At 42.9% G+C, this 27,431-nt stretch overlaps 1 protein-coding gene across 2 annotated transcripts in view; it reads left to right on the top strand.

Annotated features, from left to right (window-relative positions):
- PRKDC (protein kinase, DNA-activated, catalytic subunit) overlaps positions 1–27,431 on the top strand; it is a 2,139,921-nt gene that overhangs the window by 313,272 nt on the left and 1,799,218 nt on the right. For both annotated transcript variants that reach the window (XM_069220133.1, XM_069220131.1), the window contains exons 17-19: positions 1,340–1,452; positions 4,734–4,893; positions 6,386–6,472. In XM_069220133.1, coding sequence (XP_069076234.1) covers positions 1,340–1,452; positions 4,734–4,893; positions 6,386–6,472 — 360 coding nt within the window. The remainder of the gene's footprint in view (positions 1–1,339; positions 1,453–4,733; positions 4,894–6,385; positions 6,473–27,431) is intronic.

Here is a 27,431-nt window from a genome sequence, read left to right as displayed (position 1 = left end):
GTTTTACTTTTAGTCCTACTCCTCTCATAACTAGAACTTGATCTAAATTCTTTTGTGCACGTCTTTGACTCCGATAACATGATAGTCAATGACTCCGAGGTTTATATAGAATTGGATGGGGATATGTGGGTGGCACTTGGGTGGCAGGTTCCCAGAGTGTGGGAGGAACTCTTTCCTTTAGCGAGATCTACTTATGATAATTGGAAATCAATGAGAACTACTGAAGGCTTTGAACAAAATACTTTGATTAGGGGCACTATGACAGCACTGCCATGTGTGTAAGTGAGAGCTACCGAAGGCTAAAAAAAAAACTTGCACATCATTACCAGACACCCCCACGCCTAGCTTCCTTGACTTTAAGCCTAATGTCCATAGAGCCAGATAATATAGTTGGAACAAAATACTTTGACTAGGGGCTCCATGACAGGGCTGCCATGGGTGTCAGTGAGAGTGTCGTCTTTGGGGATTTAGGAACATGTGCATATGAATGGGATATATGTGTATGGGTAACTGAGAGCCTTTGTCGTATGTACTTGCGGCACAGGACATACCTTTTGCTACATGTGGCACCATTACACGTATAACACAAAATTACAGCCATTTTCAAATCGGAGAAATGTAAATTGCAAAAATATTCAAATGTGAAACATTTGTCTGCATTTTAAATTTCTCCTGTTTAAAAAATGACTCAATTTTTTATTTATAAATATGGCACATTGTTCTAGTGACCGCTGGGATCAAGAGGCATGCTGTTTTGTAAATGCAGCACTTGGAACAAAAATTGGAGAGAATAAAATGAAACATTAACTTAATTATAAGATAACTTTTCATTGTAATGTTCACCAAATTAAAAGCATTGAGAAACATAATTTTGATCTCAACTCCAATATTGAGTTGACAAGGACTTTTAAGAGTTAAATACTTTTAATGCTTCAATTCTTCAGCTCTGTGGCCTGGGCCATAAATCTGACTCCAGCACTGCTCCTTATCAGGCCCTGCTATCCGCAGCCTGATGATAATAATGTAAAATAAGCACAGCTTTCCCTTAACTTTAAGATAAATCTGTTTTAGACATTTGCCACAAGTTCTGGGTACATTTCTCAGGGCTAAGTTGCGCTCTTATCTATTGGCATGACTAGTTGTGCAGCTACTTCAAAAGATGGATAATTTATTCTGCAAAACATTAGCAACACATTCGGCTATGTATCATATGCCTATGATTACTAACTGCAGTGGTAAAGAAAATCCACTCTGGTTTGAGAACTGATGCTCAACTGGATTTGCGGCTGTCTGCTTCCAGGGATTTGTGTGCTAAGTGTCTCTTTGCCTCTTTTTATAGGACGATGTTGATGCCAGTGCTTTGGTGATTCCTACTTCGGATCCTGCAGCAAACCTGCAGCCTACTAAGCCCAAAGATTTCACAGCCTTTATCAACTTGGTGGAGTTCTGCAGGTATATATTACATATTGTTTATCTTTTCAGTATCTACTAACACATCAGTATTGCTTCACATACTATGGCTCAATTTTATCTTATGCCATGAAAAACAAGGTGATGGATGGAATGCTTGAATTAATCTCAGCCAATTGCTAGATTGCCTTGGGCTGTATCTATCCCAATCCATTGTTTTTCACCCCCTGTGCCACTTCAGTTTGGACCCAGTCATATGCAACTCAGTCTTGACCCCGCTCCAATGGGAACAGTCCGCCCGAAATTCCAGGCCAGGTTCTCCCTGAACTGGAACACAAGCAACCCAGGGCTGGTTTCATCCCCATTAGGGCTCATCTGCCAGGTATAGCTTGGTTCAAGTGGCAAAGTAAGCACAGGACCCACATTTGGGCACATCTATCATACTTAAGACATCAAAAACAAGGTGAGGGAAGGAATGCTTGAAATTACCTCAGCCATTGACAATGATGGATAGGGATACAGTGTGAGTGACTGTGTCATTAAGGCATCTCTCCAACCTGCTAGGATTTCAGCTCTTTAATACATCACTAATTACTTCCTTTCTTACAGGGCTAGTTAAACATTTACAAGTGGAAGCATCACTTCTGTTGACTTGCCCTCGGTCCTTCCGGGCACCCTTATAAAGGTCTTAGTAGAAGCTGGTAAATTATTTGTTTTTATTCCTCATATTTCGAGGCAACCTCTTTTAGTTTTTTAGCACTTTACTGAATTAGTTAGACATGCTTTTCATTTTTCAGCTGTAGCCTGTTACTGCTGTCAAAATATTTTTTATTTAACCAAGCTAGGGCATGCTCCTCCTTATTACGTTTAAGCAGCTACATCTTCCGCCTCAGATCTAGGATCCGAGGTTTGGTTTGGATATGTTGTTCCTCAGCCTCTTTCAGGTCAACCTGAAGCTTTTGATAAACACCCTCTCAGATGTTCTTCGTGCTGGCCGCCTCTGCAGTGAACTAGAATTTACTGATGTCTTTTAGTGCATTCCATGCTGTAACTTTGCTGGTCTCTCCTAAATCATCATCCTGATGGATATTTGTAACTGCAGATTTCTCACTTCTAAATATTCCCCAGACGTTAAACTGGATCCGGAAACTTTTCTCCAATAATGCTCCTGCGTGACATTAGGTGCGCCGTGCTCATCCTCGTTGCCTCAATACTGCTCCTGCAGTGACAGAACAGTGCCGGATATAAAACCCCACCCTGTGTGCTCATGCCAGTTCCTTTCCTCACCTTCTGACGTGAATCCAGAGACCTGCTCCCAATTTTGTCGGCCTTATGATGACTTTGAAGCTAAATCCAGTGTGCTAGTCTATTAAGTCCCTTCCTAAAGACAACACGTTTCTGACCATGCAGTGACTACATCCTGAGGTTGTACAGGGTGTCTAGACCTTTCCACCAGCGAGAACATGTAGTGTCAAGTTTGCCATGTCAGGATTTCTGTGTTCACTAGGTGTTGCTTTCATCGAATACATTGGAACACAAGACTTATGCATGCCTTTCCGCCCCCAGTTCGTCTTCAGTGAATTCTGAAAAAGATCAGGAACAACCAAGCCAAGTCTTTCTCGCAGCATTGGATTGAGCTACAAGTGTGTGGTACCCAGAACTGCTGGGCTTGAGCATCTGTCCTCTAATCAGGTTACCACTTTGGGTGGCTCTTTTGTTGCACCAGCAGGACAGGGTCCTTCTTTCGAATCTGCACAATCTCCATTTCCATGCTTAGTGATTGAGGGGCAACAGTTGTCTGCGTTTGATCTGCTGCCAGAGGTGGTGAATTTTATCCTCACCGCCAGGTGTCCTTCGATGAAATCCTTTTGTAGGGGCTGTGGGACAAGTTTAGGACTTGGTGGTGGTAGCAGAATGATAGGTGGGATCTCTGGGCAAAGGCTATTAAGAGACCCGAGATGAGAAGGGTTAATATTTCCAGGTCTTAAAGTTTTGTAGGAAGCTTATGGTACTCTGTTGCTATGTGTTCTATATATGGCATTCCTTCCCCCGCATCTGTCCCTCCTCACTGGCAGCTACAACCCTTTAGAGCCAGTCTCGGTTTCTGGAAATTTTGTTGAAGACCGCGCTTTGTGGTTTTCTCCCCAGTTCTTCCTCAGACCATTTTCCACACCAAAGGGATGGCACCACCCCAGGTACCATTTATTTCTTTGTTTTTTTATGTGAAAGTGTCCTATTGTGCGCCATCATACAGGAGTATGTGGTCACTGTATACAAAGAGCAACAGATGAAATGTAATAGTGGAAGTAATAATAGCGGTTAATTTAGATATCACACCCATCGAGTATCAGTTAGGGAACATTAATATTCAAGAAAATATAACACTCTTCATCTGCATACGAGAGGAAATAAAACAAAAGAATATTGGATAGGGTTTGCATTAAGGGCAAGTACTCCTTAGGAAGGGATAGCCAGAAAAGATGAATTTTATCTGTCTGTAGAAAGACATAAGACTGTGATGCAGTCTTCATCTTTTCAGTATTCAGTTCCCAGAATGTGTTAGAAGCACTTTCCTGGTTTTCCTTGCCTCCTCTGCCCCCAGTGGTTTCTTTGCCTGCTTTTTTCTCTCTCCTTAATGCATACTCTTTCATTTTAACTTCAGTTGTCCTTGAGTTCAAAGCTTAGATCTTTGATGGGTATTGGGATAGGTGCTGACGGTCCCATTAAAAGGCTTAAATACAGGGAGACCGTCTCAGTGAGGCGTCTGAGACTGTCTCCATAGCGTCCATCATGATTCAATGAGGCGCACAAAGATGTTGGAACCCAAAAACTGTTGTTGAGAACTACTTTGTCATTCACACAGAGATTTGTTGTGCATGTATGGATAGTGATGTGTGTTGCCTTTTTTTTTTTTTTTTTTAGAGTTATGAGCTACAGCAATATAAAGATAAGGTAACAAAAATTGTGCTGTAAAATTCACAATTTGCCATAAATGTTCATATATTTGCCTCCTCTTAAGATATTGCTCGATCAGCTCAGTAGAAGGAACATATTACCCCCCACCACTTTCATATTTTATGAGCCACGACTGATTCAAAACCACTTTTACGTAGTAATAGTAAATTTAAAAGTACTTAAATTTCTCAAGTAAATTAAGTCACAAATCATCAAATAAAATATTTTTAGCATAAAGGGACAGAGGTCTTGAACAATCAGCCACATTGAAGATGTGCAGGCAAATGTAGTAAAATGAATGCAGAGTGTACTAAAAATGTCGAATTCAAGCCTTTTGTTATCATGGTTATTTATTTTTAAATTTACAGAGAGATTCTCCCAGAGAAGCACGTCGAGTACTTTGAACCGTGGGTGTACGTCTTTGGTTATGAGCTTATTTTGCAGTCAACACGGTTGCCTCTCATTAGTGGATTTTACAAATTACTTTCGGTAGCAATGAAAAACGCAAAAAGAATCAAATATTTTGAGGTAGGTTATTTTTGGTTCTCCTGGAGATTACCCGTTTCTTTTTAAAAAGTCATGTTATGAAAAAAAACTAATTTTTCTTGTAGTTTATTTTACTAACTTACTGATTTTGTTGTCATGTTACATTTGTAGTGCTTATTCATTGTTGTTTGCGTTGTGAGGTTGGCTTTTGTTTCATTTAGTTCAGTGTTGAAATGTCCATTTGATTTTCATGAAAGCCTGCTCAGTAACTGTTGTATGATGTCTGTTTCTGTGTTTGACCTGGTCATCTTCAACAAGTGGAAGTGTACCTCAGTGTTGGTGTCCTCATTGTTGATCCTATGTGCTTTCTTGTACGATTCTGACAGCATTGCTTAGCTGCTCGTTCTTGACAATTACATTATTACATAGACCAGTTACTCTACAATGACTTGTTACCGTAAAATCAAGTGTATGAGGGTGAACTTCGTCCCATTTCTGCAATTGTCCACATTCCTTGCTTTCTTCCACCTGTGAGCCTCAATCTGTTCTCTGTACCCCGTTCTTTTCGCCTACTCCTTAGTTTCATTGACGTATCTCCTCTATTCCACTTCAGCTGTGCAAGCTGTTGCACTGTTATTTTGCCTTTTTCTGTGCTTCTCATTTAACTTCTGTTTAACTCGAAGATGCTTAACACTCCCTTCCATGGTCTTCAGCATATCTTCAGTTGCCTACCTCGCTGCCTGCTTGCCTCTTCATTAGGCCGTTACATAACTGCAGGTTGTGTGCTTTGCCCCTTCTGTTGGCAGACATCTCTTTTCTTGTTCCGTCCTCCACCCCTATCCTTAGACTTGACTCCCTACTTGGGCTCCTTCTGGTCCTTGATTCTTCTGCCTCTCCCTACCTACCCGAATGGTATTCTCTCATTGTTCATGTTTCCTTGTCTCTTTGCCTAAGTTCAGCTTGTGTCTTGTAGCTTTTCTCTCCTGCTGCCTTCTGATGATTTTGCTCACTGATGTCCTACACCCCCCAGGTTTATTCGATGCACTACATTTATAACCTTAATTATTTCTCATTGCTAGGTCTGTGCGAATTTCTTCAACTTTTTTATTCAATGTAAGCCGTTACTGTCATTGTTCGTTTTATATTCTAAAATGCCCTCATACTTCACAATGCATGAGTTGTCTACAAACTGTTAAATAAACAGATAAATGCTCTAGTAGTGGAACAGACTCAAAAGGGATATGCGCTCCTTAACTCAAGTGAAGCTAAAAGTTGTCTCAGTCACTGAGTTCTGGTTGTCATTCTCCTTGTTTGCTGATTGTTCATTTTGAGGTCAAAGGCAACTTTTCTAGCACAACTGCTGTGCATGTGATACAGTCATGAAGGCCTTGCGCACTCTGACTTGAGTACTTCTTGACACAACCTACAATTTCAGAAACTCCAAGCAATTGGATAGTGTAGAAATTGCTAGAGGGCCTTCTATTTGTTTGCATAATTCTTGGAAATGTCCTAATATTGTGAATTTTATTTGCAGGGTGTTAGTTCAAAGAGCTACAGGAAAAGTCCAGTGGAACCAGAAAGGGTCTCCTGTTTTGCACTCTTTGCAAAATTTGGAAAAGAGGTAAGAATGAGAGCAGATGGAGTACAGCTAAGAGCTGCAGACTGTGACAGGAGGAATATGTGGATGCCTGATACTGAGGAGGGAAGTGATTGATGGAGATCCTAGAGAGGTAAAACAGGCAACATTTATGCTCTTATGTCAGTGTGAGAGAGAGGTGAACACAATTTTACCCAGAAGAATGCCAGTACCCAGGTAGGGGGTGATCACTACACTGCTGGCCCTGTGAATATTTATGTACAGGAAAGCACAGGCTGACAATATATCATTGGTTGCTGCCTTTTGCCCCCCTTGCGGGTAAGTAGCCTCTTGGTAAGTGGCAACAAATTGACAATACTGGCATGACAGTGATTGACTACAGGGATTGAAATGGATCCATTAAGTCCTGGCCCTGTGATCAATCATTGCACCCACCTCATGTACCCTCCCAACTGGGTAGTGACTCTGGGCTTCCCTGCTACTTTCTTATTCATCCAACGATCCTACAACTTTTTGTTGGTTTCCACCTTCCATTTTCCCTCCATGGTAACCCATCCATGCACTTTTATTGTAGGTGTTTCTCAATGTTGATTGTTGATTGGTGTTCTAGTTTGAGATTGGTGGCTGTTACTACCAATGATTAGAAGTTAACTTTGTTAACGAGTGATAACTCACATCAACGACTGGGGTTTAGCATGTGTTTGAGAAGATAACTGATTTTATGTTTTGTGCCAACATGTTTTATATAGCTTAAACCAAATAAAGATAAAGTAAAAAGAAAAAAAAAACAGTTGCGTGCTACAGGTTTTTTTTTATTTTTTTTTTTACCACAATGGAAGTCACTCCAGAGAGACGACTGCTTACCGGCTCTTACATGTCCTAACTGGGTCCTCTGACTCCCCTGGTTACTTGTGTTTGATAGTGTAGAATGTTAGTGTTCCATGCAAATTCATAGAATAACAAATTAATAGAGAAACAGTTCTGAAATTAAGAACACATTGTGAAGAAAAACAAATTAATAGAAATACAATTTGCTTGAAAATTATGAACCCTCTCCAAGAACTGTTAAAATAAATTAATATTTACTTAAAGAACATTGTCAAATTAAAAAAGTGATTTCAATAGTGAAACAGTTCTGCATTGAGTTAAATATTAAAGTGTAAAAAAGGTGAGGAGATAAGGGTAAATGAAGCAGGGTAAGTAGAGGATTAAGAGGCAGAATGAGTGTACGGAGGTGGGTTGAGGACATCACTTGAAAAAGAAGAAAGGTGATCATGGGGGAATGAAGTGAACTAATCTTAAAAATATGTGATTGAGTAGGGTTGTATGCTCACCTCAACAAAAGAAAATACAAGGGACGAAGGAGAAGCAAGTGAATGATGGGTAAAGGAACTTGGGAGGGGAAAGAGGAACATGGGGTTTGCACAAAATGACAGAAGCGAATAGGGTGAAGGAAAATAGGTACTATGCAGCCCTTTAAAGGAAAACCTAGTGAGAGGTGCCATTTTAGGGGTTAATGACATTTCCACTGTTAAGAATGTAAAAGTCAAGTACAAAATAGATTCTGTGACTTGTTTATATGACATTTCAGAGTGCAACATTCATCTTTTTGCATCAGTGTTTAAGCAGTGAGTAACCTGCCTAATGATTGTTTCCTCTATTCATGCTGCTCTTCCTGTTTGCTCTATGTTTAAGTAAGAGTGATGTGTTAAGTAGCACAGTACCTTTGGAAGGGGGTGGGCTGTGGCACTGATGTAGTTTTTGTTTCTTTTCCAGTCTTCCTCCTCCCTTTTTTTTATTTTTTTTATTTTTTTAATTTTGTTTTAAACCTTTTTGTTCTGAACCTGACCTATACTGCATCTTCAGTCTTCCCTTGTGAGCAAGGCTGACTTGTACTCAAGGTCCATTTGCTTCCATACCCGCACCATACTGTCGCGTGGGCTCTCATTATTCTAAATGAGACTACTGGATTTCTAGGTAGCAGGATCTATAACGGTGTGGGGGACTGAGTCTGACCCACGTGTAAAGAACTCTGTCACCCTAAATCCGTTTTTTGCTCCGGCTAACTAGCAGTGCCTCATTTCTCCCATGTGGAAGGAATGATTTGGCAGCCGAGCGCATGACATCTTTGGAACTTCTCAGGGAAGTCGTGGTTACTCAGATCCAAACCAACTCTCTTATATCCAATATGATCTCATATACAAATGACAAAGACAGTATAAGTTTTATATAATGTTTTAATAAAACGACTGTATTTTAGATATTAAGGCGTGAGCCGCAATAACCAGAACGATACAACACAGTAGGATTGTAATAGTTACCAGGAGAGTAAAACATAAAAACAAAGCTATCATATTGTCAAACAGTTTCTACTCTCCCTCTGCTTGTTCTATTTAGAGCACAGCATGTTAAGCTTCTAGCTTGCCTATTAGAATCACTGTGGAGACATCAGCCCTCATACCTGAGCAAAGACCTGTGATCTTGGGTCAGCATCTGCAACGAGGCAGTCAGCGTCAAGTTGTGGTTCCTTGGTCGGAATCTCCCTCTCGCGTGTATTGGGACAAGGAAGTGATTTTATAACTAACATGTCATCGTGATCACAAAATGTCCCTACGCAGGAATGCCAAGTCTAAACTCTTACCACGTCTATCGGCAATGTACCAGACTGTATCCTTGACTGAAGCACAGAGTAAATATGTTATGGAGAACTCCAGTGCTGAAGTAGGCAAAACAGTGTGATATGAATAAAAAAACAACACCGTAGAACTGGCTATTTGAAAAATAACAGTACGAAGCCTAATAAAAAGCATGTAGAGCAAAGTTCACAGAGGCTCCAAGCTGTCAGCAAAGGAATAAAATATATTCAGGGCAAAGTGCACAAAGGCCTAAAGCCTGAAGCTAAAGCGCAATGAATACGTAAAACTAACCATACTACACCCTCCCCTTGTCGGTAGCAAGTGGTTCCAATAATATAAAAGGATGCCCCAAATATAAACAATACCTAAAACAATTATTTCGACAAAGAGAGAAGACAACAAAGTCATAAATTTAGGTAACACGTGACCATAAAGTCAAATTCAATATAGTGTCAATTTCGTAAAAATCCAATTGTCAGATAGAAGCAATAGAACGCATGAGTTCCTCCACTTCGATATATGTCAATATCGGAAGATCCACGCCACAAAGCACCATGGAGCAGGTGTGATCCAAAGCCCCAAAACCATTCAGGGCGGCACCCCGTGCAGGGCCTATGAAATAGACAATACCATCTTCCTCCAGGAAGGGAATCCCATAAACTGCCTCACGAAGCAAGCGCATCCGTAGTGCACAAGTCTGGGAATGAGCCCTAATCGGGAACATCAACAGATCAGTATCGACCATTGGAGGGCGCTGCAATGAGAGACAGAGAGCCAGTGCATGTTCAAACGAGCACCAAAGGCACCGAAACACGGGTTGCACACAATCCAAAACCGGTCTGAATGACAGAGACCAGTCACACTCCAAATGTCCCAGGAGTGTCGCTCCAAAATGCTGCATCATGCGTTCACGACACAGCTGCGCTGACGGGAGCAGCAATACAGGATCTCGTTGTGACGGGACAGCCATTGCGAAAAAATAGCAACAACAGCAAGACTCCAGCCAATAAAGCCAAAGTAATCGGGAAACCCCCAAAAATGCTTCCGAAAATAGAATGTATAGCCGAAGGTATCAAACCGAATATGGAAGAGAAGGTGTGAGCGAAACCAACACCAACGACTTTGAAAAAATGTGCAATACCAGCAGTGCTGGATGCATTAAATATACGTCCCACAAGTTCACCGAAGTGATTCGGAAAGTTAGTATTCAAAAGGGACTGTATCTCCGCCGATGACCTTGCCACCTGAAGTGCGTAGGTCTCGCTAGCAGATGTAAGGGCCACATGCTTTTGAAACAATAATGCTTTTAGCCGACTCAATTTGTCAAAATCAACCTTGGAAGTAGCAATATGAGGCCAGATGTCCGCTACCTCCCTAATTTGAGTGGGGGGAAACAACACATTCCCGCAGCACGTAACGGCCTTGTTGACAACGACGATGTAAACTATTCCGGCACGCATGCCACAGCAGCGTTCGCTGTTAAGGACAATGTAACTGCCGTTAGAAAGCACCTGGAAAGTGTTTTTAATAACCGGGACTGGAACTCCCTTCAGATAACAAGCTAAGTTAGCAATCGAAGCGTTACACGCCCCGTGCAAGGACAGCTGTTTACAAACCATTGAATGGCTGACAGAAGCTTCGCATTCGCTGCCGCTAAGAAAAACCTCCTTCAAACCATTAACACATCTGTACTGAAAGGGAAGGTCCCACACCTTGTGTATGTAACTGTCTCCCAATAGTTCATATCTTCCCACCGGAATGTGTTTCAAACACGAAGTAAATTGCAAAGTAGAGATAGGCAAATTAATAACCCCATGAATCAACCATTCAGCTGACGGAATCTCAGCTACCGTGAAAGGCAGTTTCTCTAATTTCTCAATATTTAACATAACATATGTCGCTTCCTTTTTAGCCATCAGTTGTTGTTGACGAGTCAAATTAAAAGAGATAAAGATCTCTCTGGCACGAACGTGCTGCCATGGAACGCGACCCGCCTTCAAGGTCTGAATTGTCCAACCCAGCTGCATGATGGACCGCGTCTGACTCTGCCCATGATATAAAGAAGACATGTCCGATTTAATAATGTCAATGGCAGAGGAAACAATGCTGTCAATCGTGTAAACACGGTCAGAAAGGGTATGCATGCCATTATCCACAACAGACAAAGTCTGCATCAGATTTTCTTGATCAATCTGCCTTAACCGGGCTGCAGCCTCCTGTTGTGAAAGCTTCCAAATCTCATTATAAACCTCGTATAAGAACCTTTTCTTTCGTGGTACTTTGGGACCTGACAAAAATCTTGTAAATCAGTATCATTAGACAGTAACGTGAGATGTGACTTAACTGCATCCAGCGTGGATGACTTCAACCATTGCTGACAAAGCTTCCCCACACTGTATGTAGTTATAATATCAGCATGTTCTGGTGAAACGTAACGAGGGTCTGCCCTACTAGTTCTGAACCCCCCTGAAGAGGTGACAAAACGTTGATGACACATATTAGTGTCCACAGGCCATAACAACCACCCGCCTGGATGTAACGATGAAGTGTTAAGCGTACCTTTCTGGACCCAATGTGTAAAGTCACTAAAAGTAGCATTCACATAGTGCTGCCAATTTTTTAATTTAGAAGGGACAGGTATACTAGGCAAAGTCAACTCCCTAATTGTCGCTAAACCCAAACAGCTAATCTGTTGTACTGTGTCATTGAGGAAAATCATCTGCACAGGGATAATGCATGCTCTAAATAGCGTGTCCCTGCCTTGCATGTGCCAATTTTTCGAACCCCAAACACTTTTCAAGTCAACAGTTTTAAACCAGTATTCATATCCCTCGACCGAAAGTTTAGATACAAACAAATTGGAATACAGTAATTTAGTATCGGTCAATAACATTTGCTTATTAGAATACGGTGCAACTTTAAAATAGTAGGACTTAGCATTTCGTTGATCATGCCCAGAAAAATATGCAAATTTATCATAATACGTTTTCGAACTCCCTTGTGGAGGAGTCGAGCAATGTTCCCATTGCACATAATTAAACATGGGCTTAGGGCTACTAGCGTTATGAATAAAGTGGTGTCCATAATAGTTGTAACAAAACATGTCACCATGATTATCTCTAAACTGGTAAGCATCTTCATCGTCATAGACAGTATAATATTGCAAATCCGTTAGCATAGAATCTACTGTCTTCACATCCCAATCATCAGAAACAATGCCAGGTATAACAATATCATTCATTGATAATTTGAGGACATACGGTATTTGAATCAATTCAGTGGGACCATATATATCAAACATTACTTTATCCCACACAATTCCATCCGGAACTGGTATAGCAGAAATGTTTACTGTGGACAAGTCTCTTCGAACCATATGAGACGAAAAATGCGGTTTTAACACAGTCTCCACGTGCTCAATGTCAGATCGATCAGGAAGAAAATGACCATGTATGATCAGAAAAAAAGTAACCACAAATCCCAACCATAATAAAATAGTCATCACGGCCAAAAACAGCCAAAAATAGTTCCAAGGAAACACAAAATATGTGCTTTTAAGCCAACCCAGCAGCCGTCGTGGACTGTGGACAGAAGACATCGAGGACGAGGAGCCGGACCCATCATTATCAGCGTCGTTGAAGCAGCCAGAAGCAGTTCTAGCAAAAGGTGCAACTGTGAACGAAGAAGCAGATGGAGGCTCTCGCCGTGGCACGCTATAAACCACATGTTCAGAAACGTCAGTAGAACGTACAGCAATTTGATCACAAGATTCCATATTAATCGCCGTCGGTGGAACAATCGCAAGATCATCATCCACCCTCCCCAAGCTCGGAGAGGAAATAGTGTCGGTGAAAATCACCTGCAGCGGGACTTCCTCCCCAGTAGTGAGAGGGATTCCGGAACTACTGGGTGTCCTTCTTGGTCTGCTGTGCAGAATCGGCCACATGTTGTAACTTGACATTATCAATGGAAACAAAGCGATTTCCTTTGGCCCCTCGCAGCGGCGGTAAAATCACAGTTCTCGTGCCGCTCACCCCCAACACAGGGACAGGTTCTCGATAAGAAGGACCAAATTCTTTTTTAACTGCAACCTTTTCACGCACTAGATCCCCAATCCTGGGTATCCAACCAGTAGGTGTTACTGGTTCATCCTTAATTCCTGAGGAGGCAGCACTGGCAGAAGAGTTATCTTCACGGAATTGTTGTAAATCCTGCAAAACAGTGACACGATCATTTATGTTAAAGGGCGTATCTGCCGCCTCCACACCAGGACCATCTAGATCAGGAACATACATTTGTGTTCCAAACAGGCACTCATATGAAGTACGACCCCCCCAGTGACCTTCTAGGCAAGTTATTAAGTGCTCTCTGTACTCCATATAGGTGGGCTAGCCAACCACGACCCGTACCTATAACTCTGGCCGTTAAGGACTGCTTTAAATCATGATTTAAACGCTCCACGACAGAATTTCCCTCGGGATGAAATGGAGACGAGAATTGGAGTTGGACCCCCAACGAAGCCATGGTGTCCCTGAATGCCTTAGAGGCAAAAGCAGGGCCCTGGTCCGAATGAAAAGCCGCAACTGCAAATATATAGACAAAGATGCGCAAATCTTTAATAACAGTTCGAGCGTCAGCCGAGCGTTGTGGCCATACCCATACAAATCTGGAGCACGAATCTACAGCAACCAATATATATTTGTATGCACTATCTGGTGTCAGCGGACCACAATGATCCAAGTACACACACTGTAATGGTTTATTTGAAATCAGAAGGGGCGTCTGCTGCGGGCGTCTAGCCGACGATGCTTTAATTTGTTGACAAACGTCACAACAAAGGACATATTGCTTCGTCTCTTTATAGAGACCAGGCCACCAGTAACGAGCCTGTAAAAGTGAAATTGTGGCAGCCACCCCAGCATGTGCAGAAGCCACCCCCTCATGTGCTGCAGAAATCAATCGAGATCTCTCAATTTTATTGGGAATTTCACGTACACCAATGCCTGGAATTGTAACAGTAGCATTTAGCGCACCATTCAAGCAGTAACTATATTTTGAAGGAAATCCTTTAGGAAAGGGCGTGCCATCAGCCGTAGCCTTTATGGCAGCCGAAATTTCTGTGTCTGGTTTGGAACTCGAACGAGTCACTGCGGCCACAGTGGCGACAGCCACTGCCGATTTCGCGGCTTCATCAGCCAAAGTATTCCCAGCAACGTGTATTCCAACGCGCTGGTGTCCAAGTGTATGCACAACATGGACGTTAGGAAGCGTTTCCTTCAGATCCGCAACCTTACCCCACAACATTTTATGTTTAATGGTGTTGCCTTTAGAATCTCTGAACCCATTCATCTTCCAATAGTGTAGATATTCGTTGAAAGACTGCACACAGTAGTAGGAGTCACAGACCAGCAAGGTTAAAAGCGCCGGATCCGCGTGCTCCAATGCTAACAATAGAGCTTTGAGCTCAGCCAGCTGTGCCGTGCAATCTCCCAAGGTTTTAGTATAAGTATGTCGGAGGCAGAACACTTCCCCCTCCATAGTGCCGCTCACCACCGCACATGCAGCAGAATACTGTTGTTTAGTTCCAACCGCTGGTTGGGCAGAGCCATCGGTATACATGACCACTTGATATTGGTCAATAGGCAACGTACCAGCAGGAACAGGGTATTCCATTTCATATTGAAGAAATTCTTGAGTCTGCAGTTTAGGGTCAAATACATAATCTACATCAGTGGCTGTCAAAGACGTAGCCCATTGTATCCATCGCGGGTGTAAAGCTTTCGAATTAGGAACACTCGCTTTTGTAACAGCCTCTAAGGCCGGAATCGGGGAAACGACAACGATGCGTTGACCCTGGGCCAGCGGTCTTTCTTTAATAACAGCCATCTGTACTGCAGTGAGAATTTTCTCAGTTTGTGCAAAACGTTGCTCTGCAGCAGAATACAAGTGAGACTTGTATGCAATCGGGACTGTCTCCCCTTCATTAAAGGTGACATAAGTAAACCCAACAGCCCCAGGTATCACCCTGATGACTAAATGTGTCTTATTGTCCCGTGTATGTAAGTGTTTAACTGCTAAGAGATCACTCTGTAACTCTCGCAGTATGTGTGTGTGTTCAATCATCCAAAATCTACTCGAAAAATTCGGGCGAATCAACTCGTATAAGGGCTTTATACGCGTCGCATATTCAGGAATGTAAGTTCTGCCAAAATTCAGAAACCCCAACAATGACTGGAGCTTCCGAACCGTATTAGGAGGCTGCAATAAAGCACATTTCTCCAAAAAATGTGGCGCTAGGCTCTTGCCCTCACTCGACAACTCATATCCCAGGAAAATGACGCTGAGGAAGGCAATCTTTGATTTCTTAAAATTAAACTTATAGCCTATATCAGCAAACCCCACAACAATGCGCGATACACGCCTCAGATGTTGCAGAATCTCATCATCTGTCAGATATATGTCAACAACAGATGATAATGCTTCAGGGTCGAACTCATGCAGCATTTCAGTTACACGAGCCGAAAACCGTCCTGGGCTATTCTTATACCCCTGAGGCAAACGACAACAAATTTTCTGAGAGCCAAACGCACTGAAACAGGTATAGTCCCGACTCTCGGGCGCTATATTCTGGCAAAAATATCCATTCGAGATATCCAATGTTGTTTTGTATTTTTTACGCACTATATTATTCATAAGCGCTGCGCTATGTGAATTCTGTATTGCATATGTGCGTGTATGACTATTCAAATGTCGGTAATCCACCACTATCCTATATGAATGGTCCGGTTTAGCAACCGGAAATAAGGGATTATTCATCGGCGAGACACAGGGCTCAATTACACCCTGGTACTCCAATTGTGTAAGAATTTTCCTAACCGATGCCCTTGCTTCAAATTTAATAGGATACTGCGGTTGTGGCTGAGGTTCGCCCTTTATCGGAATTACATGATAAGGTGATTGTCTGTCCCACCCCACATTATTTCTATACAAGGCGGGAGCCTGTGCTAGAGCCCATGATTTACTATAGGACTCCGCTAGTTCTCTCGGAACAAGTGACGAGAAGGAAGGTGTAATAACCACCTCCCCAACCGGACAGTCGCGAACAAAGTCAGGTGGCCAATCTTGTTCGGCCAGCAGAACATCATATGATTTTACCACATGGTCCCAAAAAATGGCGTTTATAATACGGTCAATGTCCCCTTCCAATCGCAGAGTCACTTCATATACTCTATCAGGATCAGAGACTCGCATATCCGCCGTCTCGACTTGTATGAAGTCATCAGTTGCTTTCACCTCCAGATGCTCTAGAAGACTCCGGCGAACTATTGTGACCTCTGCCGCGCTGTCTAACAGTGCTAACGCCCATGTCTTGTTCGTCAAGAGAACTCTCTTCTTGAGCGGCATGTCTGACTGAGACAGCTGCCACTTTCTTCTTCTTGTTAAACAGAAACCTCCGCTGAGCGTTGTGAATCCTGTCTCGGTTTCACGTACTCCGTCCTCCGCTCTGACCGCCCACCTCTCTCACTTCTCTTTTCCGAGGAGTCCTGAAAGGAACGAGATTGGCGTGAATCAGTATATTGATATCTATCAGGCGTTTTCAAAGTATCCCTATTCCTGAGATTATACTTATTCTGTGGGGCCTCCGGTTGCGGAGACTGCCCACCATCTTTCTTAGGTGTTTGCTGTTTCTTTTCCCAGCGCTTTTTCGAACCCTCAGGTTGTTGCTGTTTAGCATTATCTTTATTATTTTTACCCTGTAACTGGGGTTTTTGTGGCCTAGCCCCCAGGCTATCCCGACCAATACTAGAATATGTTTCCGCTATTATTCTCGGAGGTTCTCGCTCCTGATTAAGCAGCGGAACATCCAGAAGACGCATTCGCACTGCTAGTGCTACTGCCTCTCCCTTGAGATTACTCAAAATAATAGAAGAAACTGTGGCAAAATTGCCCAGCAACTGCATGCCCAAATCCAAGGCAGGGGCAGCCCCATATTCATCCTGAATCTGTTTAAGTACGTCCGGTAAATTAGCTAATGTCGGTGTACCGTGTGCCGTAGTGTAGAGCGCGGCAAATACCGTGCCCCAGGTATTACAAAGGTCCACCGGAGGAACCATCCCGTACGGCAAACACATCGTCAAAATTCTATGTTTATCCTGAGGTCCCGTATGGGGAAATACTGCTTCCAGCGTATTAATTCTTTGCGTCAGCCAAAACGGAGTCTCCTCTTGTTTAACCGGTACTTTACCCATAACTGAGTGTACAGTGGCCGGATTAATACCCGGAACCACAGCCTGTGGATGCGCTGGAGCAGCATGCGCTGCATTCGTATTTAATGTCTGCATGACAAACTGAACTAATCGTCTATATGTAGCCGTTAATTCTGTATATAAACGACGAACTTCAACCACTGCCAATTGAGCAACCGCAGGATGTGGTGTATATGTAGCCAATAAAGGCCAGGTAGGACCATCATTACTCAGTGGACCTAACCTTACTTGTGCTATTGAGTGTGGGAGGGCGCCATCAAGCCAATTATGGTGTTCTTGATAAGATAGAGGTATTTCTAAATAAGCATAAGCCCTGTATTGTCCAGGGACATTCGCAACTGTGTATTCGTGAAAAGTATTTGTCCCCCCATCCACTGCTGGAAATGCGACCCAAGAATAAAAAAGTTCTGTTCTATAGGCTGCATGGGCGTCCACCACAAAAGTGACTGGACCCCCCTGGACTGTCAGTCCATGTGTCAATAGATGTCCCGTGAGCGGATGTCGCATATTAATTGCTACGTTCACTACATTAGGATTCGCCATTTAAAAAAAAAACTGCTTCAGGTCAGAGAAGGCACACCAATATCGGGGTTTTTTCCTTTCAAAGTTCAAGCTTGAACAACCAACCACTAAGCAATAGGAAGCACCTATCCCGTGGCGGCGGAAATCCTCAGCCCCACGGACGTCTCCGTATACGGAACCGAGGAGTCAAATATATATGAGACCAAGAGAGTCAGTCGGACCTAATCATTAGAGCCAGACCAAACTTTGGCGGCGCCATGTCGCGTGAGCTCTCATTATTCTAAATGAGACTACTGGATTTCTAGGTAGCAGGATCTATAACGGTGTGGGGGACTGAGTCTGACCCACGTGTAAAGAACTCTGTCACCCTAAATCCGGTTTTTGCTCCGGCTAACTAGCAGTGCCTCATTTCTCCCATGTGGAAGGAATGATTTGGCAGCCGAGCGCATGACATCTTTGGAACTTCTCAGGGAAGTCGTGGTTACTCAGATCCAAACCAACTCTCTTATATCCAATATGATCTCATATACAAATGACAAAGACAGTATAAGTTTTATATAATGTTTTAATAAAACGACTGTATTTTAGATATTAAGGCGTGAGCCGCAATAACCAGAACGATACAACACAGTAGGATTGTAATAGTTACCAGGAGAGTAAAACATAAAAACAAAGCTATCATATTGTCTAACAGTTTCTACTCTCCCTCTGCTTGTTCTATTTAGAGCACAGCATGTTAAGCTTCTAGCTTGCCTATTAGAATCACTGTGGAGACATCAGCCCTCATACCTGAGCAAAGACCTGTGATCTTGGTTCAGCATCTGCAACGAGGCAGTCAGCGTCAAGTTGTGGTTCCTTGGTCGGAATCTCCCTCTCGCGTGTATTGGGACAAGGAAGTGATTTTATAACTAACATGTCATCGTGATCACAAAATGTCCCTACGCAGGAATGCCAAGTCTAAACTCTTACCACGTCTATCGGCAATGTACCAGACTGTATCCTTGACTGAAGCACAGAGTAAATATGTTATGGGGAACTCCAGTGCTGAAGTAGGCAAAACAGTGTGATATGAATAAAAAAACAACACCGTAGAACTGGCTATTTGAAAAATAACAGTACGAAGCCTAATAAAAAGCATGTAGAGCAAAGTGCACAGAGGCTCCAAGCTGTCAGCAAAGGAATAAAATATATTCAGGGCAAAGTGCACAAAGGCCTAAAGCCTGAAGCTAAAGCGCAATGAATACATAAAACTAACCACACTACAATACCTGTGCCCTACTGGCACAGCTGGACGGATGGTGCTCCTGCAGTTTAGCTATGTACGCTTCATCTGCCCAGTAATTGAGTAAGATAATTAGCTGTGAGACAGTGCTTTGCAAGCAAAACTAGAAGCAGCTTTCTTTCTCTAGAATTTAGGTTTATGTTTTTATTGTAATGTAGGGTATACAGTGAAAAAACACTGAGGCAACATGAATGTTTTGGGTTGTATACTGCTCAAAGCTCAACATCACTGAAGAACTTCGGATAATGAAAACTCTGGTATGTTTGACCAAGAGGAGGCGATGAAGTGGAAAGAGAGAGGCCCTCTAAAAAGGCAACCTAAACAAATCTGTTAACTGTGGATCTGATTTCTTGGTATCAAATCCTCCGCCCTCTCCCCCCCCCCCCCCCCCCCCCCCCCTCCAGCGCAGTGCAGACTTAGATAGACTAACATTACATTGTAATCCAGTGGAACGTGAAAGCAGCTGAGCTCAGGTGGAACCCTTCTATGCCCTTCCACCACTGTATTTCTTCTACATGTTCAAGAATTTTCTTGGTGATGTTGGGTGGGTGAAGAAATACATTTTTCCCTCATGATAGCTTACATATCATACCTTCTTGACATATATGGCCTCAGTCTGCAAAAATGTGGGTCTTTCATCCTGTTCAAGTAATTACTACGGTTTGGCTGTAGGTCTGGGTACTAGTACTAGCTCTTTGTCTAGGATCATTAACCTTTGGAAATTAGCAGCTCCAAAATATCCTACCAAAGTCTAGCATCAACAATATTGTCCTTTGTTTCGTATATCTCTCCCTCATTCTTCCTCAGAAATCAGCAATTACTCCTGGCTTTCCCTATCTCATTCTTGCTCTTGTCCTGCATCATTGGTCACCTCCTCTTTTTTCCACATTTTACATCCATTGTGTTATCTTCATCATGAAAAACAAAACCATTCAACAGTGCCATAATAAGCCACAATTATTTTACTTGCTCTGTAGATTCTTCAGCAACAGAATAGAATTTTTAAATATGTTTCTTCCATGTCTGTAATCCTCTTCTCGCTGCCCTTAATAGAACTCAAACTTTCCTTCACATTAGCTAATACATTTTTATACTATGTGAGGACCATAGATGAGGATAGTGCTTGTTAAAAGCTTGCTTACAACCAGCGATGCCAGATCCACTACCGGCTTAAAGTAAAAACTGTTGAGGGTTGAGTCAGATGACCATTCTGCTCCATTCATTACATTTTCCAAGTGGGCACCCAGAGTTAATGCCTTAGACGCCATTGCTCATTTAGCTGCAAGGGCACTTAACAATGACTTATCAGCACATCATGTCTGCTGCTTAACCCATCTGGCTTTTGTGGATGAAACAAATTGCTGCAAAAAGCGGTTTGTACATTCCCAGTGATTGAATGTCTCCCCATCATAGGCTTTTATACTTTGCACCGCCCACAGTTTTAGAGCCCCTTTAATTTCCGGGTTAAAAATCACCCTGTTTTTAATGTGTCTGGTTGTGAAAACTTTACCTCATCTAGAGTGAACATTCTTCCCAAAATGTATAAGGCCTGTGCATCTGATACATTTTTACATGGCTCTAGTTTTACCAGATAACTCATTCCTAGATGGGAATTCATTTTATTATCAATAGACAAATAAGTTTTGAATTATTTTCCTAACCCAGGCATCTGTATACCTCTGCTCTGGAGGTGCCAAGTCTGACTTCTACCAGTAGCCCTCAGACTGTGGGATGTTCCTCCAAAGTCACCTCATCCACCAAATCATGACTCGCAGATAGGACAGATTTAAGGATGTTTACTGACCTGTAAGCTTGTTTTCCATTGCCACTTCCAATAAGAAATTTCTAATGTGGGAAAGGTTTGCCCCATGGGATCCAGATCACATTCCAGAAACCATCTGGCCTGTTTTTGCTATGCTGACCTACACCGCCTAACTGTGCTGCTGGGGCCAACCTCTCCTGATAAAATATCAAGTCAGTAAATAAAGTTCTGGGACTGGTCAATTTTCCCTGTAATCCTCTGTGACATGAGGAGGAGTGATCCGTCATCTAGCAAATGTTTAGAGAATCCTTGTGGGCTTGTGAGTGTTCTGACAACAGGAAAGGAGTGTTGGAAACACACAGGAAAGTTCCATCAGAAATGGGAATAGTTTTAAGCTCTCTAAATTGGGGTGATGATAACCAGACTTGCTTCCTGCTCCACCCCTTGCAATCATCACAAAAGTTGAAAAGGCATAATTGGTCTCCTGACTCTTGTCCTGGAGAAAGATGTCAGTGACAGCTGCTTCCGGATACGGCCTCCACCTGAACTATCTGCTAATTTAATGTCCTAGGCAAGATAAAAACAAGACCTATTGCACAAGGGCCCTATCTTCTCATGAGGCTTGAAACACATCCAAGTAAAGCTTCCTTATGCTGGAGTCTTGAAAATGTCTAGACTGCCAATCTGCGGATTTTTTTCTGATGAACTGGAAGATATTTTGCTATTACTGACATCTGATTTTCCAGGCAGAAGAGGAAGAGATTTTTGATTAATTCCTTTGGAGCCTTTGAACGTGTGTCATCCTGCCAGTTTATCTATTGTACTGTCACGATGTCCATTTTCACCATCAGAGAATTTTGCTTTCATCTTGGTCCAACATTGGACTGCAAAATAACCCATTAAAGAGTTCCAAACAGTTGATATACACTGCCAGCTTTGTTCCTGGCCAGCTTTTCATCTTTACGTTACCTACGAATCAAGTAGGACTGTGTATCTGGTCAACATAAACGTCAGAGTATAGAGACTCAGTCCGCATATACCATCTGGAAACGTTGACACATTCCTAGCTAGCTCACAGTGCTCCGTCTGAACCCCTAGGTACACCTGGGTACCAGTTGGGTTATGCAACCTTGAAGATGACTACTTATATTCCCAAGGAAATCGTGGAAACAGATCTCCCCTTTCGTTGTCACTGAGTACCCAAGATAAGACACAAGAAAGATGCTATGAAGTTGCTTAGAGCATTTATTTAAAAACTAATGAGTTGTGATTATTAGACAAACAAGACCAGGGATGGTAACCAGCATTACAAAGATGGTGAAAAAGACAAACAGGTCAACCATTATTATTGTTATGAAAATAGTTAATTATATCCTCCTTAATTTAAGAGGCGAGGCAGAGGCATCTTCTTCCATGGGGTTTTCTTTAATGGAAGGCGGGTATGGAAACTTGAGTTTGTTTCCAGATATGACATTAGAATTTACACCTGTAATTCTGCCTCTCTCAAATTGGTTCTCTAGACAACCTGGCAGTCCCAGATATTAAAGTGAAAAGGGGTTGCCAGTTATTTTGTTTTTGATTAATCTGTTTAATCAGTCAGTGAGAGTTGGCATAGTCCCCTCAGCCTGGAAACACACCATAGTCGTGCCACTTTTGTGGAAGCCTGTGGCCAACGCATTATTGTGCGAAAATTATTGGGCAATTAAGATTGGGCTAAGATTTTGGAGAAATGTGTTTACAAGATTCTAGCTCTGCATTTGGAGTCTAATGGAATTGCATCCCTCAATAACAGGCTTCCGAGTAGGGAATAGTACTGAGACCACTCTCTTAGCAGCCACAGAGTAGTAGATCATAATTCTAAGCAATGGTGGATCAGCGACCTTGATTTTACTTGACCAAAGTGCTGCATTTGACACTGTATCTCATCGGACACTGATTAAAAGATTAGCTCAGGGTGGCATTACAGGAATGGCTGACATAGTTCTTGAATAGCCACACTTTTCAATTATGTAAAGAGAGCAAATACTCTAACATCTTTCCTCTTAAGTGTGGAGTCCCACAAAGGTCTTAAGTCCAGCATTGTTTAATGTGTATTTTGCACCTTTAAGAGAGATCATAAAGTTATTTGGCTTCCTATCAATTTCATTGCAAAAGAATACAAAACATTTTCAGTTTGTCTCGACAAAGACACACTACTCCATCTTGTTTAATTCTTGTCTCAAGCAAATAGTTGTATGGATGGCTGTTAGCAATCTCAAATTTAAAGGAGACACAACAGAGGTGATGATAGTGGAAAAAATCCTGTGAGATGGACAGAAATCAATTGACCTAACTTTATTGGAAATCAACCCGCTCCCAAAGCACAGGTCCAAAGTTTAGTAATATGGCTCAATAATAGACTCACAATGCCAGACCAGGCCAAGAAAGTGGCATTTACCTGTTTTGGCCTACTTCGCACCCTAAGCAGACTTTTGAGTTGGCCCTGAGATTCAGCATGCAGTGTGGTGGTTCAAGGCTTGATAATTTTACTGGCTGGGCTATGGTAACTCTTTATTTTGGGAGCCCTAAATCTGTTCTAAAATGTCTGCATTGATACAAAATGCTGCGACTAGGCTCATATTAAAGATGCACAAATATCAGGCATTGGGAGGACCACTTGCCTAGCTGCGATGGATGCTCATACCCAAAATAATATAATTCAAAACATTGTCTGGTACACAAAACGGTATACAGTAAAGGATCCACGTTGACTTAGAAGCTTCTTACACCATACAAGCCAGGACGGATCATATGCTCCACTGACCAGCAGCTCTTAGCAGACACAAGGATAAATTAAGCCAGAGCCGGGGGTCTTTCTTTTGCGTACCTCGCCCACAAGGTTTGGAACTTGTTAGGGTTACAGTTACAAATGGAATCCGAACTAATATTCAGGAAAGCCTTAAAAGTAGGCTGTTAACCTAAATTGTTTTGGCCAAGAAGATACCTGTGATTGGGCTCAGCTTCGGGAAGCCCTCTTGGGTAGTACTTGTTTAGGGAAAGCTTGACTTATATGGAGTAGGTGGACCGATTGTCTATTAGCAGGCTGAAGGTCCAAGTAGTGGCTGGACAATATGGAGGCATGGAGAGTGATTTTCAGATAAACCCTGGACCTGATAATAGAATGATACATCAACAGACTAGGTTGAGGTACCATGTACAGAGATTTGTTTACTGGGAGAAGTGTGGTAAAGCATTTCAGGAGATATAAATGTGCCTGCTTCCTTGACCTCCTTTACCATATCTAGAATCTTTGTCAAGGGTCACAAGCGATCCAGAAGTTTATCCTGGTGAGCACACCAGGACCAGTGAGAGCACTTCTTTGGGTCTTTCAGAATTTGACCATCAGGCCATTTAGATCAGTAGTTAATGCCACTTCTCCAATGTATGTCGTGGGCGTTCTCCCCCTGAGTCGTCCCCTTGCCTCGTTTTCCAGGAGCTTCTGTGGGCAACTCACTGCTTTCTGGGCCTGAGTCCTTGCTGTTGGGAGCAAGCTTATCAAAAGAAGGTTTGTCCTGCTGATCTGCCTATTTGTCTAGCTTGTGACTCTTGGGGTTAGGCACCTAGATCTGTGTGCAGTATATTAAGTGTCTGAATGCACTGGGCAGTCATTTCAATCAGATCCATCTTTCACAGCTGGCATAAAAGCTGGGCAGTGTCCTGTGATCCCCGGCGACATAGTTAACTGCCCATTCTGCCCTGTTTTCATCTCTTGTGTGCTTTTAAACCACATCAGGATGGCCTTCCTATCAAAGGCATAGTTCCCAGGCAATTGGTTCCTCTCGTTTGAACCTGGTGGCAATCGGACCCAGTAGGGATCAGGGGTCCCCATTGGGCAAACAAGTCTGTTCTGTCCTAGGAATAGGTTCCGGATGACTGGGCCACTCAGCCTCATCAGTTGCTTCCCAAAAGGCTCAGGGGCATTAGTCACCACTTTTCTACCAAGACATCTAAGACCTTTGATTAACTATTATCCCATAGAATGATCTCCTGCATTTTTCCATACAAAACCGGTCTATAGCCCTCTGCATACTGGGCTCCGAGGGTTGTATTCACTGTGAGCTATATGGAAATGAGTGAACTTACATTTACAGGATACAAAATAGTGATGGCTGGAATGCTTGAATTAATCTCAGCCACTGGTACTTACTCTGGTCCTCATTCTAATCCATCATTATTCTGCACACTCACCTCAGTTTGGACCCAGCTATATGCAAATCATTCTTGACCCTTCTCCAGTCGGAACAGTCCAGCCTGAACTGCCAAGCCTGGTCCTCCCTGAACTGGAACACAAGTAATCCAGGACCAGTTGTGCCCTAGTTATGAGCTCATCAGCTCGACACAGCTTGGTTCCAGTGACCATGTGCACAGGACCCACGTTTGGGCATACCGGTCTACAGGTCCAAACTGAGGTGACATGGTGGGCAAAAAAAAAAAACTGATTGGGATGCATCCCTGATCTATCGCCAATGGTCAATCCGTTGTTGTTTTTGCATTTGCTGCCCTAACTGTGCCGGGTATCCCCAGACATGGGACCCAGACTCGCTGTGCCTCTGGAACCAAGCTGTACCTGACTGAACAGCGTTAGGTAGGGCGACACTGGTCTTAGGTTGTTTGTGTTTCAGTTCAGGGAGGAATTATCCTGCAGTTTTGACTGTACTGTCCCCATGAGGCACAGCGTCAAGACAGATTTGCATATGACTGGGTCCAAACTGAGGTGGCATGGTGGGCAAACAAACAATGGATTGGGATGCAGCCCAGGTGATTGCCAGTGGCTGAGATTATTGCAAGCATTTCATCCATCACCTAGTTTTTGCATTTGCCCCCCTAAGTGTGCTATGTATGCCCAGACGTGGGTCTCTGGCTCAATTTGCTACTAGTGTTAGTTTTTGATTTTGGCAGTTTATAATTTTGCAACCTCCCCAGAGCGACAAAAGGAACACATCAGATACAGCAGGGGCTCAGGAACAGATGAATCGTATTTGTAGGTACCAAGGGTTGTTGGCCAGTAAGGAAGAAGGGCAGTACTCGTAATCTGTGCACTCACTGCAAGTAGGCTTTTTTTTTCATAGAGTGATGAGTTTCTGGGCTTTGTATAGAACACGGAAATGCAGCACCAGCATAAACAAGAAAGGCACAGTGTCAAATATGGAGAAACATATAAATGCAACACCAGCATAAAATGAACAGAAGGCACAGTGCCGAATATGGGCAAGCATCAATGCAGCACAAGCATAAAATAACTAAAGCAGATTTACAGTGTAGGCAGCTAAAGGAAACTATGACTTTCCATTTGGCTAAACATAATGTGGGACACATGAAAGGCATGGAAAACTGTAAGTAGAGGTCTGAGCAGCTTTTGGAGCCTCTTTGGCAAGGTCAGAGTGGGCACCTGTAGGAGGCTGGCCTGGATTATAGTGGGTACCTTGTGGTACTTGCACCAGGTCCAGTTATCCCTTATTAGTAGAATAGAGGTGTTCTAGCCGCTTAGGCTGATAGAACTAGCTATAGCAGAGCAGGTTAGGCTGAACTAAAGAGACATGCAAAGCTCCTACTATACCACTTATATCATATAGCACTATATCATAAGAAAACACAATACTCAGTTACTAAAAATAAAGGTACTTTATTTTAGTGACAATATGCCAAAAGTATCTCAGAGGATATACTCCCTTAGGAGGTAAGTAATATACACAAATTATATGCACACAAACCAAAACCAAGTAAGAAACAGTTAGAAAAGTAGTGCAAACAATGTAGAACACAATAGAATGCAATAGGGAGAAATAGGCCTAGGGGCAACACAAACCATATACTACAAAAGTGGAATGTGAACCACGAATGGACCCCAGGCCTAGTGTAGTGTGTAGAGGGTCGCTGGGAGTGCAAGAAAACACTAAAGGTGTCCAAGATACCCCACCCCAAGACCCTGAAAAGTAGGAGTAAATTTACCCTACTACCCCAGAAAGACAGTAAAGTTGCGATAGGGGATTCTGCAAGGACAACAACTGGCTGCAAAACACCGAAGACGGATTCCTGGACCTGAGGACCTGTAAAGGAAGGGGACCAAGTCCAAGAGTCACGCAAGTGTCCAGGGGGGGGGGGGGGGGGGGCAGGAGCCCACTAAACCCCGGATGAGGGTGCAAAAGGGCTGCCTCTGGGTGGAAGAAGCCGAAAATTCTGCAACAACGGAAGGTGTCAGGAACTTCTCCTTTGGTCAAAAGATGTCCCACGGCGTGCTGGAGGATACAGAGTTGTTTTGACGCAGAAAGACCACAAACAAGCCTTGCTAGCTGCAAGGGTCGAGGTTTAGGATTTTGGGTGCTGCTAAGGCACAGGAAGGACCAGGAGGTCGATCCTTGGAGGAGGAGACAGAGGGGGCACTCAGCATTACACAGAGCCCACGCAGAAGCAGGCAGCACCCGCAGAAGCACCTGAACAGGCACTGAGAAGATCTGAGGACAGCGGCCGACTCCGA

The sequence above is a fragment of the Pleurodeles waltl genome, chromosome 2_2, assembly GCF_031143425.1.
Source record: "Pleurodeles waltl isolate 20211129_DDA chromosome 2_2, aPleWal1.hap1.20221129, whole genome shotgun sequence".
In the NCBI taxonomy this organism is placed as follows: domain Eukaryota; kingdom Metazoa; phylum Chordata; class Amphibia; order Caudata; family Salamandridae; genus Pleurodeles; species Pleurodeles waltl.
Note: the sequence above shows the minus strand (reverse complement) of the source record. Positions and strands in the feature narration are given on the sequence as shown.